Source organism: Thalassophryne amazonica, chromosome 19 (genome assembly GCF_902500255.1).
Source record: "Thalassophryne amazonica chromosome 19, fThaAma1.1, whole genome shotgun sequence".
NCBI lineage: Eukaryota > Metazoa > Chordata > Actinopteri > Batrachoidiformes > Batrachoididae > Thalassophryne > Thalassophryne amazonica.
Genome location: NC_047121.1, coordinates 24,721,194 through 24,736,569, shown reverse-complemented (window position 1 = coordinate 24,736,569; position 15,376 = coordinate 24,721,194). Strand labels below are relative to the sequence as shown.

The 15,376-nt window shown below is 39.6% G+C and overlaps 1 protein-coding gene across 1 annotated transcript in view; it reads right to left on the bottom strand.

The window, feature by feature from the left end:
• The window catches only part of galcb (galactosylceramidase b), a 51,505-nt gene that overhangs the window by 14,896 nt on the left and 21,233 nt on the right, over positions 1-15,376 (bottom strand). Inside the window, 2 exon segments of the mRNA XM_034194840.1 lie at positions 3,294-3,418; positions 4,690-4,845. Of these exon segments, the coding sequence (XP_034050731.1) occupies positions 3,294-3,418; positions 4,690-4,845 (281 nt within the window).

Genomic DNA, 15,376 nt, shown 5'->3' with positions numbered 1-15,376 from the left:
TGCATTTAATCATTAGTGATTCGATCTCTGCTCCCCTCCACAGCATGTCTTTTTCCTGGTTCTCTTCCCTCAGCCCCAACCAGTCCAGCAGAAGACTGCCCCTCCCTGAGCCTGGTTCTGCTGGAGGTTTCTTCCTGTTAAAAGGGAGTTTTTTCCTTCCCACTGGTAGCCAGTGCTTGCTCACAGGGGTCGTTTGACCGTTGGGGGTTTTACATAATTATTGTATGGCCTTGCCTTACAATATAAAGCGCCTTGGGGCAACTGTTTGTTGTGATTTGGCGCTATATAAAAAAATTGATTGATTGATTGATTGACTTCTGTGACCGGTTTCAAAGTATACGGAATTCGCCACAAATAGCTACGGAGACTTCCGAAAACAAAGTACTCGTGAGTACTCGGGTGTTTCCGACAAGTGACGTAGCTATGAGAAACGTCCCAGCATGCGCTTCAGTGGATTGTAGCTGCTAACATTAAGAATGGAGGCACAGATTAATTCCAAAGTTTACATAAGTGTGATGTCGTGTTATGATCTTGTTTTTAAGTGAAAACTGTTCATTTTGATGCAGTCACAGTAAAAGCTGCAGCTCTGAGAAGGTTTCTGTGCACCTGCACAGCCATGAGTCATAAACACAGCCTGTCAATAACAATCTCTGCTCCAGGTTCAGCTTTGTGCATGATTCATTCTAAGTATTGTTATCAATAAAATCTAAAAAAAAAAAAAAAAATTACATCTGCTACCAGGGGAAAAAAAACCTCTTGGAGACATTCTTTTTCACAGTGAGCTGAGAGGAGCAACGAGCAGCAGTGCGCGCGCGCACACACACACACACACACACACACACACACCAGTTCCAAATTCACACTCTCTCAAAGCAAAAAAATAAATAAAATAAAACAAAGAATACACAAAAGGGGTAAAATCCTGAACCTGCCACACTCCGCATGTTAAAGATTTAATTCCAAATGTTAACTAAGAACAAAAAAGAAGGAAACAAAGAAGGATGCACGCGCGTGAACAAGATCACCAACTGCAGCTTCGCCTCGCTCACAATTGTGGCATGTAAAATAACGCCCATTAACTCCTGGAAATAATGTATTCTGGCTTTTTCCAATGTAACAAATCCATCTCCGTTTCAGGAACTCTGTTAAAAACAGAATCATGGCGATGTCAACACATCCATGTACACAGCTTCAGTAAACCAGCATCCACACAAACAGTGCGTCACCACACTTCAGGTTCCAAAATCCAACACTATGAAAAGTTAAGTATTTCAGGGTGAAGTGTCGTCTCCTGTCTGGAAAGCCGAGCCATCACTTTCGAACAGCAGCTCAGAAGCTTCATTTTCAGACGGAGTAGGTTCATTTCCGTCTGTCCGTCAGCCATCGGGATGTTTCTGCCCATTCTAAAATGTGCATCACACGCCGAAAAATGCCGAGAACTGCAGAGTGAAATGTTTTCCGGAAATGCACCTGCTAACACTCAGAGTGAGAGGAACAAAATACATCAGTGATCACTAATTATTAGCATGTGTGCGGACTTACAATCATGGGTACTTTTATGTTGTCTTGCTAACTGAGATGTTAAAAACGTGAGACATGTCCTTTAAGATGAATTTTGCCAATTGACTGTTACTCCTCATCTGCTTGACTCTTTATTTTCACACCACAACAGAGACATGGTAACTACTTCTTCTGTGGAGTTTACTGGCAACCAACAACCATTACAGCCACCAACTATTCATGGAGTGGAGCATGCGATTCAAGTGAGGCGTCAAAATTGACTCAACAAGTTAAACTTTGCGGATCTGTGTCCAAATGACACGCCTACTTATTCAATCATATGATCTGCCATGTTAGTAGGTAGGAAAGGTGAACATGACTAGCATCATGAATCCTGTTCTTCAATATTCTCTCATTTTGAACATTCTGTCTCAAACCACAAATGGTGGCTTCATGTTCAGCATTGTCCAGCATCAGCGAGGACAAATGAAAGCTATTTCATCCCAGAGAAATCTATTAGACCCAGAAACACCAAGTACATGGTCACCAGCAATGCCACGGAAGCAGTCTTCTCCAATTAATATTAAAGCATAGCTATAAAAATAGGACACCATGGTGGATTAATTGTCAGCACTGTTGCCTCACAGCAAGAAGGTCATGGGTTCGATTCCCACCGGTGGCCTTTCTGTGTGGAGTGTGCATGTTCTCCCCGTGTTTGCGTGGGTTCTCTCTGGGTGCTCTGACTTCCTCCCACATTCAAAGATGCAGGTTAGATGGATTGGAAACTTTAAAAACTGTCCGTGCGGGTGTGAATGTGTTTGTTTATCTATATGTGGCCCTGTGACAGACTGGTGTCGTGTCCCAGGTGTACCCCGCCTCACACTCTATGACTGCTGGAATAAGCTGCACCCCCTTGTGACCCTTAAGTGGAGTAAGCGGTTGAAGATGAGTGTATGTGTGTGAGCTATAAAAATATAAACATGAAAGTAAATTTTATTTTAGCTTAAATAAACATCATATAACTTAACTACAATTAGAAAGAAGACGTATTTCTCATCTTCATACCTCAGGCTGTCTGCATGTGTGCACATGTGCACAGAGGAAGGAGGAAAAAGCCTCTATACGGGTCCTGAGATACATTAACAGCTTCTTCATATGTGATCATTGGTTCTCTACAATATTTGCTGAATTTAATGAGTTGAAATTAAAATAATGTCTGACCACTGACCATTAATGAGTGGTTCATTTCTCATGGGATTCTGCTCTGATTCGCTGCATTTTGTTTCAGCAAAACACGTTCATCTTTGAGCCAATTTGGACCAGACTTCATTAACCTCCTGTTACTTTTGGACTGGGTCTCTATTTTTAGAATTTAATATATGAATGTGGCTCTGGGTTCTGATAAATGCTTTACAGATCAATTCTGGCTCAGTCCCCAAACTGTGATTAATATTATTTTGCAGTCACTCATCATATGTTTGGTGAACCAGATTTTCTTGATCATTGTGCAATCTGTGGAAGTAAAGGTGGTGTGTTAACGCATTTGGGCCCTAATTTATCAGCCCAAAAGTATTTGTGCAGTGGACACAGTCCAATAAAGTGTGTGAGTGTATAAATCCTTGCAGTGACCTTCTCCAAATCTAGATTAATCTGTCAGCTCTGCTTTTTTGGGAGTCTTCCAAGATTAAGGTGACTAGCATTCATATGCCACTTGTTACTGCAAAAATAAATAAGTAAATACATACATACATAAAATAAATATATCTATCTCTATATTCAGGACAAATCCAGACCTGTGATCCAGATAGGAGACGCCACCACATAGTTGCCACTCCAAGGTTCCTCAGCTGTCATCAACCCATCTCGGCCAAATGGCAGTTCTTCATAGTAGCTGGCTACCACATTCCAGGAAATTGTGCTGGAGGAACATTCACAATTGTGAATCACCAAACCACACACCAGGGCAGTGTGTGCCCATAACACAAAGACAGACATGCCTATCAAGTTACTTGTGGTGCTTTGTTCATCGCAGGGCTCTAGTCACTGTTACCTGTTTGATTAGAAATCATAATTAAGATGCTAAGCTAATCTCCACCTGGTGGACATTTATCCTTAATACAGGTACAACAGACAGGAATTTTCACATTCTGCAGCTGAAAAAGTGCTGAATGAAAAACAGTGATGCATTTAGAATGTACCTCAAAACACAAAGCAAAGATGTGTGTCAAAGTTGATTCATATTAGTCTGGTCACCACCCTTTGTGGCATCGACCTGTTTAAAGGATAAATGTCCATTTGCTTCCAGCTGGCCATTCTATCAAGTCTTTATCGGTCAACTAAAAGTAATTTTATTCTGTTTTAATTCAACACACATCAGCCGACAAACAAAATGCCTACTTAATGTAGGTCTGTCTGAACATACCCAGACATGTTCCATTCTGCCAACATTCCTATTTACACTAATACATAAAATAATAGCAAAATTATTATTAGAAAAGATATCAACATGTCCCAAAACAGAAGGTTCACCAGTCCTCACCTGTACCTATTAGAAGCCAAAGTTTCAAAGCTGAATATGCATTAGTTTTTAGAGAGTTACTCATGTTTACTGACTCACTGATTCCACTGAACTACCCTGATCATTGCAGAGAAAAAATAAAACACATCTAAGCTACACAGGATGGTGTTAGATAATATCTGTGCTAATTCCTTATTTCAAGGTTTCAACATAGGAGTCAAGTTTCACTTCCATCATGCGCAAGTTTCAGATAAAGGGAGGGCTCCCCCTGTCTGTGGGGAACCAGTAAGATTAAGATTGCGAGACTAAAACACACCACTGTACCGCCCACATTGAGTGGTATAAGTGTTGTGCCAGCCATGTTCGAGGGCTTTTCAGAAAATGGAGTCCATGTGTGGGCTCTGTTCCTGGGGACCCGGGCCTGATTTTCAACATTAGTGTATTACATAAAGAACCGGGAGGAATTACAGTGGCTAGAGTCCAACACCTGCCCACATACAGTACCTTACATGGCTGACACAAAGTCATGCAAATTAATTTATTTGGATTTAGTGATCCAATATGATATATTTATTTAATATTATTCTATTTTAGCAGTATTAGAGTCACAAATTATGAGTGGCTATTTTGCCTGTGTAGACAACAAAGTGTTGTGTTTCTAGTTTACTTACGAAGTCATGAGTCCGTTAACATAGTTTTGGTTGAGAATGCGAGCCCAGCAGCCTCCTCCGATTTCATCATTGAAAGTGCTGTAGTCCTCTGATGACCACAACTTCTTGTGTGTCTTCAGGGCTTGCTTCACTGTGGTTGTGCCGGGGTAGTGAGCACTGGAAGGTCACACAAACAACATGCACAGATGTGATAGAAAAAGCACCTTGATACAGCAGTCAGTTGACAACAGTGAAAATTTGTCAAGCGAATTTCTGCACCCCACCACTGACTCTTCACTGAATCTTACTATTCCATACTAGGGAGTTCCAAGAGGGTACAGTTACTTTTCATACTTATACTCTATATCAGCCCAAGCCCAAGGCTAAATATACTATTCCACCCCAGGATTTCTGAAGACAGTGTTGGCATCAGCATGACATATGCTGGTTATTTCTTCAAACAAAATAATCCAAGGTGGTGGAATACATTCCCAGACAGCTGCATTTCTCTATAAATTTGTTTGGCATATTTGTATATAGGAAAAGTTAGTGAAAAATAAACACATTTATATCTAAAAACCCTGTTTTTGTGATAACACAATACAGGTGAGGTGATTTACAAAACATCTTACAGAATTGTTCTCAAGCTAACAAGCTACACAGAAACAACACAGTGAAAGACATTGTACTGAGACAAAAGAAGAAAATTTTGGTTCTGTCAAGTGCAGAGGGAAAGCTCAAAGTGTCAGAATGTTCTTTGTATATGCTTGAGTATTGTGTTCTGGGGTCCTGCGATAGCTTGGCATCCTGTACAGGGTGCTCTCCGCATCATGCCCTATGACTGCTGGGACAGGTTCCAGCCGCGTGTGACCCTTGACTGGAGTAAGCAGGTATAGAAAATGGATGGATGGTTTATCATGGGCCCTGCATCTACACTTAATAGGGATGGTATTGATAAGATTTTATCGATATCGATACCATTATCGATTCCGCTTATCAATCAGATTCCTTATCGATTCCCTTATCGATACCTCTTGTGAATTTTCTGTGTAATAAAAGTAGGCTTTACAGGTTTTCTATGTCAGCAACATTTTATTGAGTCTTAAAGTAAATAAATATGAAATTGGTCACTGGATCCTTAATCTCTGGACATAAATAGAAATAAACAAAATCTGTAGTTTTGTCAAAAGCATTTCCTTTTATTATTAGCATGAATGTCTTTCCATACATCTGAGCTGAGCTCTTGCAGCTGTTGCAGACTGTGCTTCACGTCAAGATGTAATTCACAAAGAATGTAGGATGTCTCATTTTGTGAGTAAAAAAACATTTTAGTTGATTGTAATTTATTGTCTGTATTACAACGTTTGTAAAGAGGTGTCATTTTATTTGTAGCGGCAATTCATTTTGAAGTTATTAATTCCGATCGGACTCTGTCTCGACAGAGAGCAGCATAGCATTTGGAGCTGTGCCAATGGAAGATGATTCTCGTTTCTTGACTGCAACAAGACAAAAGTCAGGTTAGTGACTTTAATCCACACAAAAGTGACTCACAACTGCCATTTTAATGGCTTTGAGAGGAGTTAAGAAGCGGACTTGGTGCTTCTGAAGAGCAGCGAATCAAAGAACCAACGAGCCATCGGATGAAAGCACTGTTTCATTGGTTCACGCTTCAAAGTGGAGTCGCGCTGCAGAAGCGGTTGAGTACAGAGTCACTGCAGGGTCTGCAATCAACTTAGAGAAATGATAATTTTCCCGACAAACACCCTCAAAAACAATGGTCGCTATGAAGGACCGATAAGAGAATTGTTAAGCAAAAAAGCTATTGATGTCGGTGGATCGAATCAATTCTTAACGATACCCGAAAAGAACCGGTTCTTGATAGGCAACTCTAACACTTAGCAGCCCAACATTTCAGCAGCTCGAGGCTTCAGCAGTCCTTTTTTCAGTATACTGGTACCATACTACTTGTTGGTTTTGTGTAGTTCACTCCTGCTCCTGGTCATGATTACAGTAGTGGTCTTCATGTGCACTGTACTATTGCAAGAAAAAGCACAAGTCAACCACAAACAGGCGAACTAACAGTGGGAGGACATTTGTGAGCGCTACTGTCTGTTTAACCAAAGGAAGGGTCAAACAGTGGGCGGTAGTACAATGACATTTTTGTGTCGATGTGATTTCCTGCATTCATAAAATTTGGTGGTGATCAAGATCAATTTCTTCAATACTGTGAGACAGGCTCTTTTCATCTCTATTTCACATCTTTTTTTTTTTTTGGTCTGTGACACTGAAACGAAATATTGGGGTAAAAAAATGAGAATTCTGAAAAGTCTCCTGAATGGCAGTATACATTCTCTGAGTGATCTGTTGCATTTGTATTATCAACTTTATCCAAATAAGATGTCACAGTTGTAAAAACTGCAAGGGAAAGTAAGTAGATACTTCACGTGCATGGATACACCCAGTCACTGTCATACAAATACACGCATTATGTACAATAAGGATCTGAATCATCTACGAGCACATTTCTTTGAAATTCTCAGAGCTTCAATACAGTGATGTCACTGAAGTTACTACAATTAACTGTTACCAAGTGCTAATATTTTGTAAAGACACAACAGTCAAAATTACAAACAGCAACTAAAACTGAAAGATATGACTTTTATTATTCTGCACAGCATTAATGTAAAACAAGAAGCCCTAGCTCAGATGGCTTCTTTTTGTTAGGTTATAGATTAATTCCTCTCCATAATAACACAAATTATTCCCGGTGACCTAATTAAAACCACGTGACTCTCGCTGCTTAAATAATCCATTGCTCACTGGTCGTCTTTCCTCATTAAAAACAAAACAGCACCTGCTTTATAGTCTGCTGCTTAGCACAAACGTGTGAATGCAGCAGAAGTAGCACAACATGCACTCGTGGATCAAACCCCTGTAGTTCGTACTCATGTCTATACTTTTTAAAATGTGGATTAACTAAGAAAACATTCTACTTAAGTCATGGATTTTATTGCAACATAGACCTAATTTCTTCTTGTTTTTCTTTTTATTGGGGGGGGTCATTAATCAATCCTTATTGTTGCAGGTTGGGTGGTGTGGCTTGGCTCTCATGAAGGGTTGGATGGATGCATGTGTTAATAAAACCATGAACTATGGTCTGGCTCCTTGACAGCAGGAAAACATTTTGGATAGTTTTGACTTTTAGACCAATGACAGGAAATTGAGGCAGGCAATAATTGAATTAATTCACTTGATTAACACTGCGTGATTGTCTGCACTGCTGTCTGTCTTGAATGTCCTAGATCAAGATTAAGATAAAGGATTTCAATAACTTCTTGGACTCAGCCACCAGAATTTTATCTGTATGAAAGTGTTGTGTGTTCATGTCTGTGTGTTCATGTCTCTGGGTTCAATCCAAAAAGACATCTTGATCAGGTCCGATCCCAATCAGATCAGTGTTGAAGGAAGAACTCTACAAGAGCACTGCTCTCCTTCAAGGGTTTAAAAAAAATGACCAGATTCAGTACATGACGAATTCAATATTTTCAAGTAAAAATCACCCACGATGGAGTTGGAGGCTTTACATGCACATTTATCCAATGACAATTTTTAATCGGGCTTTTGAATTTCAAGGGGGTATTAAGGTTTTAAAATTGATTTTTAGCAATCTTCTCATGCTGTTTTACAGCAGGTTCCATACTTCAGTTTTAACCGATATCTGTGATTTATCAACGTTGTGTCTGTCTTTTGTGTTGTCTCTGTCATTCTGCATTGTTCTGCAGCTGCTGTAGTATAGGGTGACCACCCCCCCAAAAAAAAACAAAACAAAAAAAAAAACAGAACCCATAAAACTTTTAAAAAAATCCTACAAAGATCTAGCAAATTTCTTATAGAAGACTACTTACTGTTCCAGTTTTCTTCCCGAAAATGTCTTGGTCCACCAAGGAGAAGACATTTTGCCTGGAGGCTTATTTCACCAACAAATCATACCATTTGGAGCATATTTTGGAAAAACACGACGTTTATGCAAAGCGACCAAGATAACAAACTTTGGACAATGATCGTACACAGACTGAAGTGTGAAGTGTAAATTTGCTGGACCTTTGTAGGATTTATTTAAAGTTTTCTGGGTTCTGATTTTTTGGGGTCACCCTGTACTTTGCCAAAGCAAAAGTTCCCTGCCAGGACAATAAAGTATATTTCATTTGACACAAAAGAAGATCATACCCAATTACGTCTACAGCCCTGCTGAGCTCCTGGTCGAGCAGCAAAGACAAGGCAATGGGTTCCCATAAGTTGTCACTGGCTATGATCTTGACCTTTTCCAGGCCACTCTTATCCAAAGTGTATCGCAGCAGCTGTCAAACCCAGACACACGGCACGGGGATATGGAGAGGAACAAAGTGATTTCACCCTATGGACCATCTTTAGATTTTAAGTATTTACAGTGCATATAAAAGTATCCACTCCTTCAAAGGTTTTCATGTGATACATTCCAAACAGCAGAATCTTGTTAATGTTTTTAAAAGTATAAAATCAAAAATGAATGAATGAATGAATACATAAAACTCAACGAGTTAAATGTTTTCATCTTCACCTTCAATTATGAACTAAATTGTCACTTTATTGCCAAATGAATACAGAGGTCACACTTAGTGAAACTGAGATACGTGTACTGTGCAGGATAAATACACCTGTAGCTATGGCAAGTCCGCACTCAACCATGAAGACAAAAGAAAAGTCCATGAAAAGGTGACTGAAAAGCACATGTCGGGGGACAAACACCTCCTGATTATAGCTTGACATCCAGAAAATCATGGAAATAGTCACAGGAAATCAATATAGATGTTGGGTGTACGTATGTGTGGGTTTGTGTGGATGTGTGTTTGTGCGCTCCCGGTCCTGGTTCTATGTCTGTGTGTTGTGGTTTGTATCCGTTCACTGCTTGTCTGAGTTTATGTCGGTGTTTGGTTCCCCTTGTGGCCCGTCTTTGGTGTGTCTTTGTTATCACTGTCTCTGTCTCCCTTCCTCAGTCTACGGTTCATTATCATGTTGTCCTGTCTCTGCCTGTCACCTGCGTGTGGCCTCCTGATGTGTGTGTGATTTGTACGTGTAGCCGTAGTGATCACATGTTATTTGCCGCCCTGTTAACACTGTGTCCACTTGTGTTCTACGTGATTATGCACTTACAATCCTGATATTAGTGTTTAGTTGTGGTTTTGTTTTTCTGTTACTATTTGAGAGAACCCCTTCTTGTATTAGTTCTTGTTAGTCCTGTCTCGGTTTCCTTTACACGGTCGGTCACTTCGGTCACTTCATGTTCAGTTAGATTCATGTGTATATGTCCTTCCACCTTTTCCTGAGTTGTTTGCACCTGTCACTGATTAGTTTGTTTGGTATTTAAACCCTCACTTGTCCGTTTCTGTGCTGATTGATTCACTGTGATCATTGTGGTTCTTGCATATATTTTTCTGTGAGCATTTTGTGACTGACAGTTTACCTACTCCCCGTTTATTCAGTCTGCAGTTTTCTTTTCATATTACTCTGTTTTTGTTCCCTCCTTTTTTCCTGTGTGTTAGCTGCCTGTATTTTGCAGTTTGACTTGACTATTTCAGATCCAACCGTATCATTAGAAATATCTGCAAATTTGTTTGGAGTGGCCATCAATGAAAGGTAACAGTGAAAGAGATCATTAAACAGCTTTAGTAACTCAGAATGGAGAAATGTCTGCAACTGTTAAGAGCTCTCCACATTTATGTCTATGAAATTTACATATAAAGCCGTTTCGTAAAGTTCTACAGTAGTACAATAAATCTCATGTGTCAGCTACACTTGCTAGAAGCCACAAGGAAGAAGATTCTTATGGTGATGTCTGATACAGATAAACTGCCATTTTTTGTGGAAATCAAACACATCGCCATTAACACCATCCTGGATATGTAGCACGACAGTGGCACAGTGATACTGCAGAGCCAATTCTCTGCTGCAGCCTCTGGGAGGCTTGTGAGGTTAAAAACTGCTTAAATAAATACAGAAAAACCCAGCAGGCAAACCAATGCATTGGCAAAAAACCCAAACAAAAAAAACTATCACTTGGTAGATTTGTTTTCCATCAAAAAAATGGCTCCCAAGTGTGATGTAAAATCTAAACTTAATGGTTCTTTTTCTGCTTTTTTTTGTCCCACGTGAAAACATCCAAAGGAGTGAATTTGTTATATTGGTACTGTATTACTGAACATGTAAAATCACACACTTTGTTAAGAATCAGCCACTACTCAACCGTGCATTTAAAAAATAACAGGTTTAACAAATCCAGCTGGTAGATTTCTACCTCAGAGTTGGTGACTGATTAAGTTAAGCGGTGAAAATGCTATGCTTTGCTGGAAAATACCATGAATTCTCAAAGAGTGGCCAAGACCTGTTACTGATCTCAAGTGCAAAGAGAAACAGGCCAATTTAAAGATATACATTTAAACTGTTTGGTGGAATTATAGAAACCTGTGATTTGATTCCTCTGCTACCATTTACACCACCCTCTGTTGTGTTTTTGTGATTCAGGATGATGACTGCAGAAAAGTGGTGAGTACGAGCTGACTGTCGGATATTACTGATAAGAAGATCCGCAGTCATCTCACACTCACCATGCAATTTTTTTTTTCTTTTGGTCTTTTGCTTGCTTAATTTTTCTTTTCTTTTTTGTTTCAAGTTTAAATACTCTCAAAACGTGGTAATTTAATATACAGTTTCATCTGTTTTTCTAACTTTAAAATGTAAAAATCAAAGCATAAACAGGAAGGCCCAGAAGAAGCACCATTATTAACATGCAGCAGAAACACGATTTATGATGAAACGCAAAGCGGTGAGTGTGTCAAGACTGTTGTAGAAATTTATTGTGAATTTTCAGACCTTTTGTCTGACTTAGTGCTTAGCTCAGATAAGATAATTATAGTGGGCGATTTTTAACATCCACACAGATGCTGAGAATGACAGCCTCAACACTGCATTTAATCTATTATTAGACTCTATTGGCTTTGCTCAAAAAGTAAATGAGTCCACCCACCACTTTAATCATATCTTAGATCTTGTTCTGACTTATGGTATGGAAATAGAAGACTTAACAGTATTCCCTGAAAACTCCCTTCTGTCTGATCATTTCTTAATAACATTTACATTTACTCTGATGGACTACCCAGCAGTAGGGAATAAGTTTCATTACACTAGAAGTCTTTCAGAAAGCGCTGTAACTAGGTTTAAGGATATGATTCCTTCTTTATGTTCTCTAATGCCATATAACAACACAGTGCAGAGTAGCTACCTAAACTCTGTAAGGGAGATAGAGTATCTCGTCAATAGTTTTACATCCTCATTGAAGACAACTTTGGATGCTGTAGCTCCTCTGAAAAAGAGAGCTTTAAATCAGAAGTGTCTGACTCCGTGGTATAACTCACAAACTCGTAGCTTAAAGCAGATAACCCGTAAGTTGGAGAGGAAATGGCGTCTCACTAATTTAGAAGATCTTCACTTAGCCTGGAAAAAGAGTCTGTTGCTCTATAAAAAAGCCCTCCGTAAAGCTAGGACATCTTTCTACTCATCACTAATTGAAGAAAATAAGAACAACCCCAGGTTTCTTTTCAGCACTGTAGCCAGGCTGACAAAGAGTCAGAGCTCTATTGAGCTGAGTATTCCATTAACTTTAACTAGTAATGACTTCATGACTTTCTTTGCTAACAAAATTTTAACTATTAGAGAAAAAATTACTCATAACCATCCCAAAGACGTATCGTTATCTTTGGCTGCTTTCAGTGATGCCGGTATTTGGTTAGACTTTCTCTCCAATTGTTCTGTCTGAGTTATTTTCATTAGTTACTTCATCCAAACCATCAACATGTTTATTAGACCCCATTCCTACCAGGCTGCTCAAGGAAGCCCTACCATTATTTAATGCTTTGATCTTAAATATGATCAATCTATCTTTGTTAGTTGGCTATGTACCACAGGCTTTTAAGGTGGCAGTAATTAAACCATTACTTAAAAAGCCATCACTTGACCCAGCTATCTTAGCTAATTATAGGCCAATCTCCAACCTTCCTTTTCTCTCAAAAATTCTTGAAAGGGTAGTTGTAAAACAGCTAACTGATCATCTGCAGAGGAATGGTCTATTTGAAGAGTTTCAGTCAGGTTTTAGAATTCATCATAGTACAGAAACAGCATTAGTGAAGGTTACAAATGATCTTCTTATGGCCTCGGACAGTGGACTCATCTCTGTGCTTGTTCTGTTAGACCTCAGTGCTGCTTTTGATACTGTTGACCATAAAATTTTATTACAGAGATTAGAGCATGCCATAGGTATTAAAGGCACTGCGCTGCGGTGGTTTTGAATCATATTTGTCTAATAGATTACAATTTGTTCATGTAAATGGGGAATCTTCTTCACAGACTAAAGTTAATTATGGAGTTCCACAAGGTTCTGTGCTAGGACCAATTTTATTCACTTTATATGCTTCCCTTAGGCAGTATTATTAGACGGTATTGCTTAAATTTTCATTGTTACGCAGATGATACCCAGCTTTATCTATCCATGAAGCCAGAGGACACACACCAATTAGCTAAACTGCAGGATTGTCTTACAGACATAAAGACATGGATGACCTCTAATTTCCTGCTTTTAAACTCAGATAAAACTGAAGTTATTGTACTTGGCCCCACAAATCTTAGAAACATGGTGTCTAACCAGATCCTTACTCTGGATGGCATTACCCTGACCTCTAGTAATACTGTGAGAAATCTTGGAGTCATTTTTGATCAGGATATGTCATTCAAAGCGCATATTAAACAAATATGTAGGACTGCTTTTTTGCATTTACGCAATATCTCTAAAATCAGAAAGGTCTTGTCTCAGAGTGATGCTGAAAAACTAATTCATGCATTATTTCCTCTAGGCTGGACTATTGTAATTCATTATTATCAGGTTGTCCTAAAAGTTCCCTAAAAAGCTTCAGTTAATTCAAAATGCTGCAGCTAGAGTACTGACGGGGACTAGAAGGAGAGAGCATATCTCACCCATATTGGCCTCTCTTCATTGGCTTCCTGTTAATTCTAGAATAGAATTTAAAATTCTTCTTCTTACTTATAAGGTTTTGAATAATCAGGTCCCATCTTATCTTAGGGACCTCGTAGTACCATATCACCCCAATAGAGCGCTTCGCTCTCAGACTGCAGGCTTACTTGTAGTTCCTAGGGTTTGTAAGAGTAGAATGGGAGGCAGAGCCTTCAGCTTTCAGGCTCCTCTCCTGTGGAACCAGCTCCCAATTCAGATCAGGGAGACAGACACCCTCTCTACTTTTAAGATTAGGCTTAAAACTTTCCTTTTTGCTAAAGCTTATAGTTAGGGCTGGATCAGGTGGCCCTGAACCATCCCTTAGTTATGCTGCTATAGACGTAGACTGCTGGGGGGTTCCCATGATGCACTGTTTCTTTCTCTTTTTGCTCTGTATGCACCACTCTGCATTTAATCATTAGTGATCGATCTCTGTTCCCCTCCACAGCATGTCTTTTTCCTGGTTCTCTCCCTCAGCCCCAACCAGTCCCAGCAGAAGACTGCCCCTCCCTGAGCCTGGTTCTGCTGGAGGTTTCTTCCTGTTAAAAGGGAGTTTTTCCTTCCCACTGTAGCCAAGTGCTTGCTCACAGGGGGTCGTTTTGACCGTTGGGGTTTTACATAATTATTGTATGGCCTTGCCTTACAATATAAAGCGCCTTGGGGCAACTGTTTGTTGTGATTTGGCGCTATATAAAAAAATTGATTGATTGATTGATTGACTTCTGTGACCGGTTTCAAAGTATACGGAATTCGCCACAAATAGCTACGGAGACTTCCGAAAACAAAGTACTCGTGAGTACTCGGGTGTTTCCGACAAGTGACGTAGCTATGAGAAACGTCCCAGCATGCGCTTCAGTGGATTGTAGCTGCTAACATTAAGAATGGAGGCACAGATTAATTCCAAAGTTTACATAAGTGTGATGTCGTGTTATGATCTTGTTTTTAAGTGAAAACTGTTCATTTTGATGCAGTCACAGTAAAAGCTGCAGCTCTGAGAAGGTTTCTGTGCACCTGCACAGCCATGAGTCATAAACACAGCCTGTCAATAACAATCTCTGCTCCAGGTTCAGCTTTGTGCATGATTCATTCTAAGTATTGTTATCAATAAAATCTAAAAAAAAAAAAAAAAATTACATCTGCTACCAGGGGAAAAAAAACCTCTTGGAGACATTCTTTTTCACAGTGAGCTGAGAGGAGCAACGAGCAGCAGTGCGCGCGCGCACACACACACACACACACACACACACACCAGTTCCAAATTCACACTCTCTCAAAGCAAAAAAATAAATAAAATAAAACAAAGAATACACAAAAGGGGTAAAATCCTGAACCTGCCACACTCCGCATGTTAAAGATTTAATTCCAAATGTTAACTAAGAACAAAAAAGAAGGAAACAAAGAAGGATGCACGCGCGTGAACAAGATCACCAACTGCAGCTTCGCCTCGCTCACAATTGTGGCATGTAAAATAACGCCCATTAACTCCTGGAAATAATGTATTCTGGCTTTTTCCAATGTAACAAATCCATCTCCGTTTCAGGAACTCTGTTAAAACAGAATCATGGCGATGTCAACACATCCATGTACACAGCTTCAGTAAACCAGCATCCA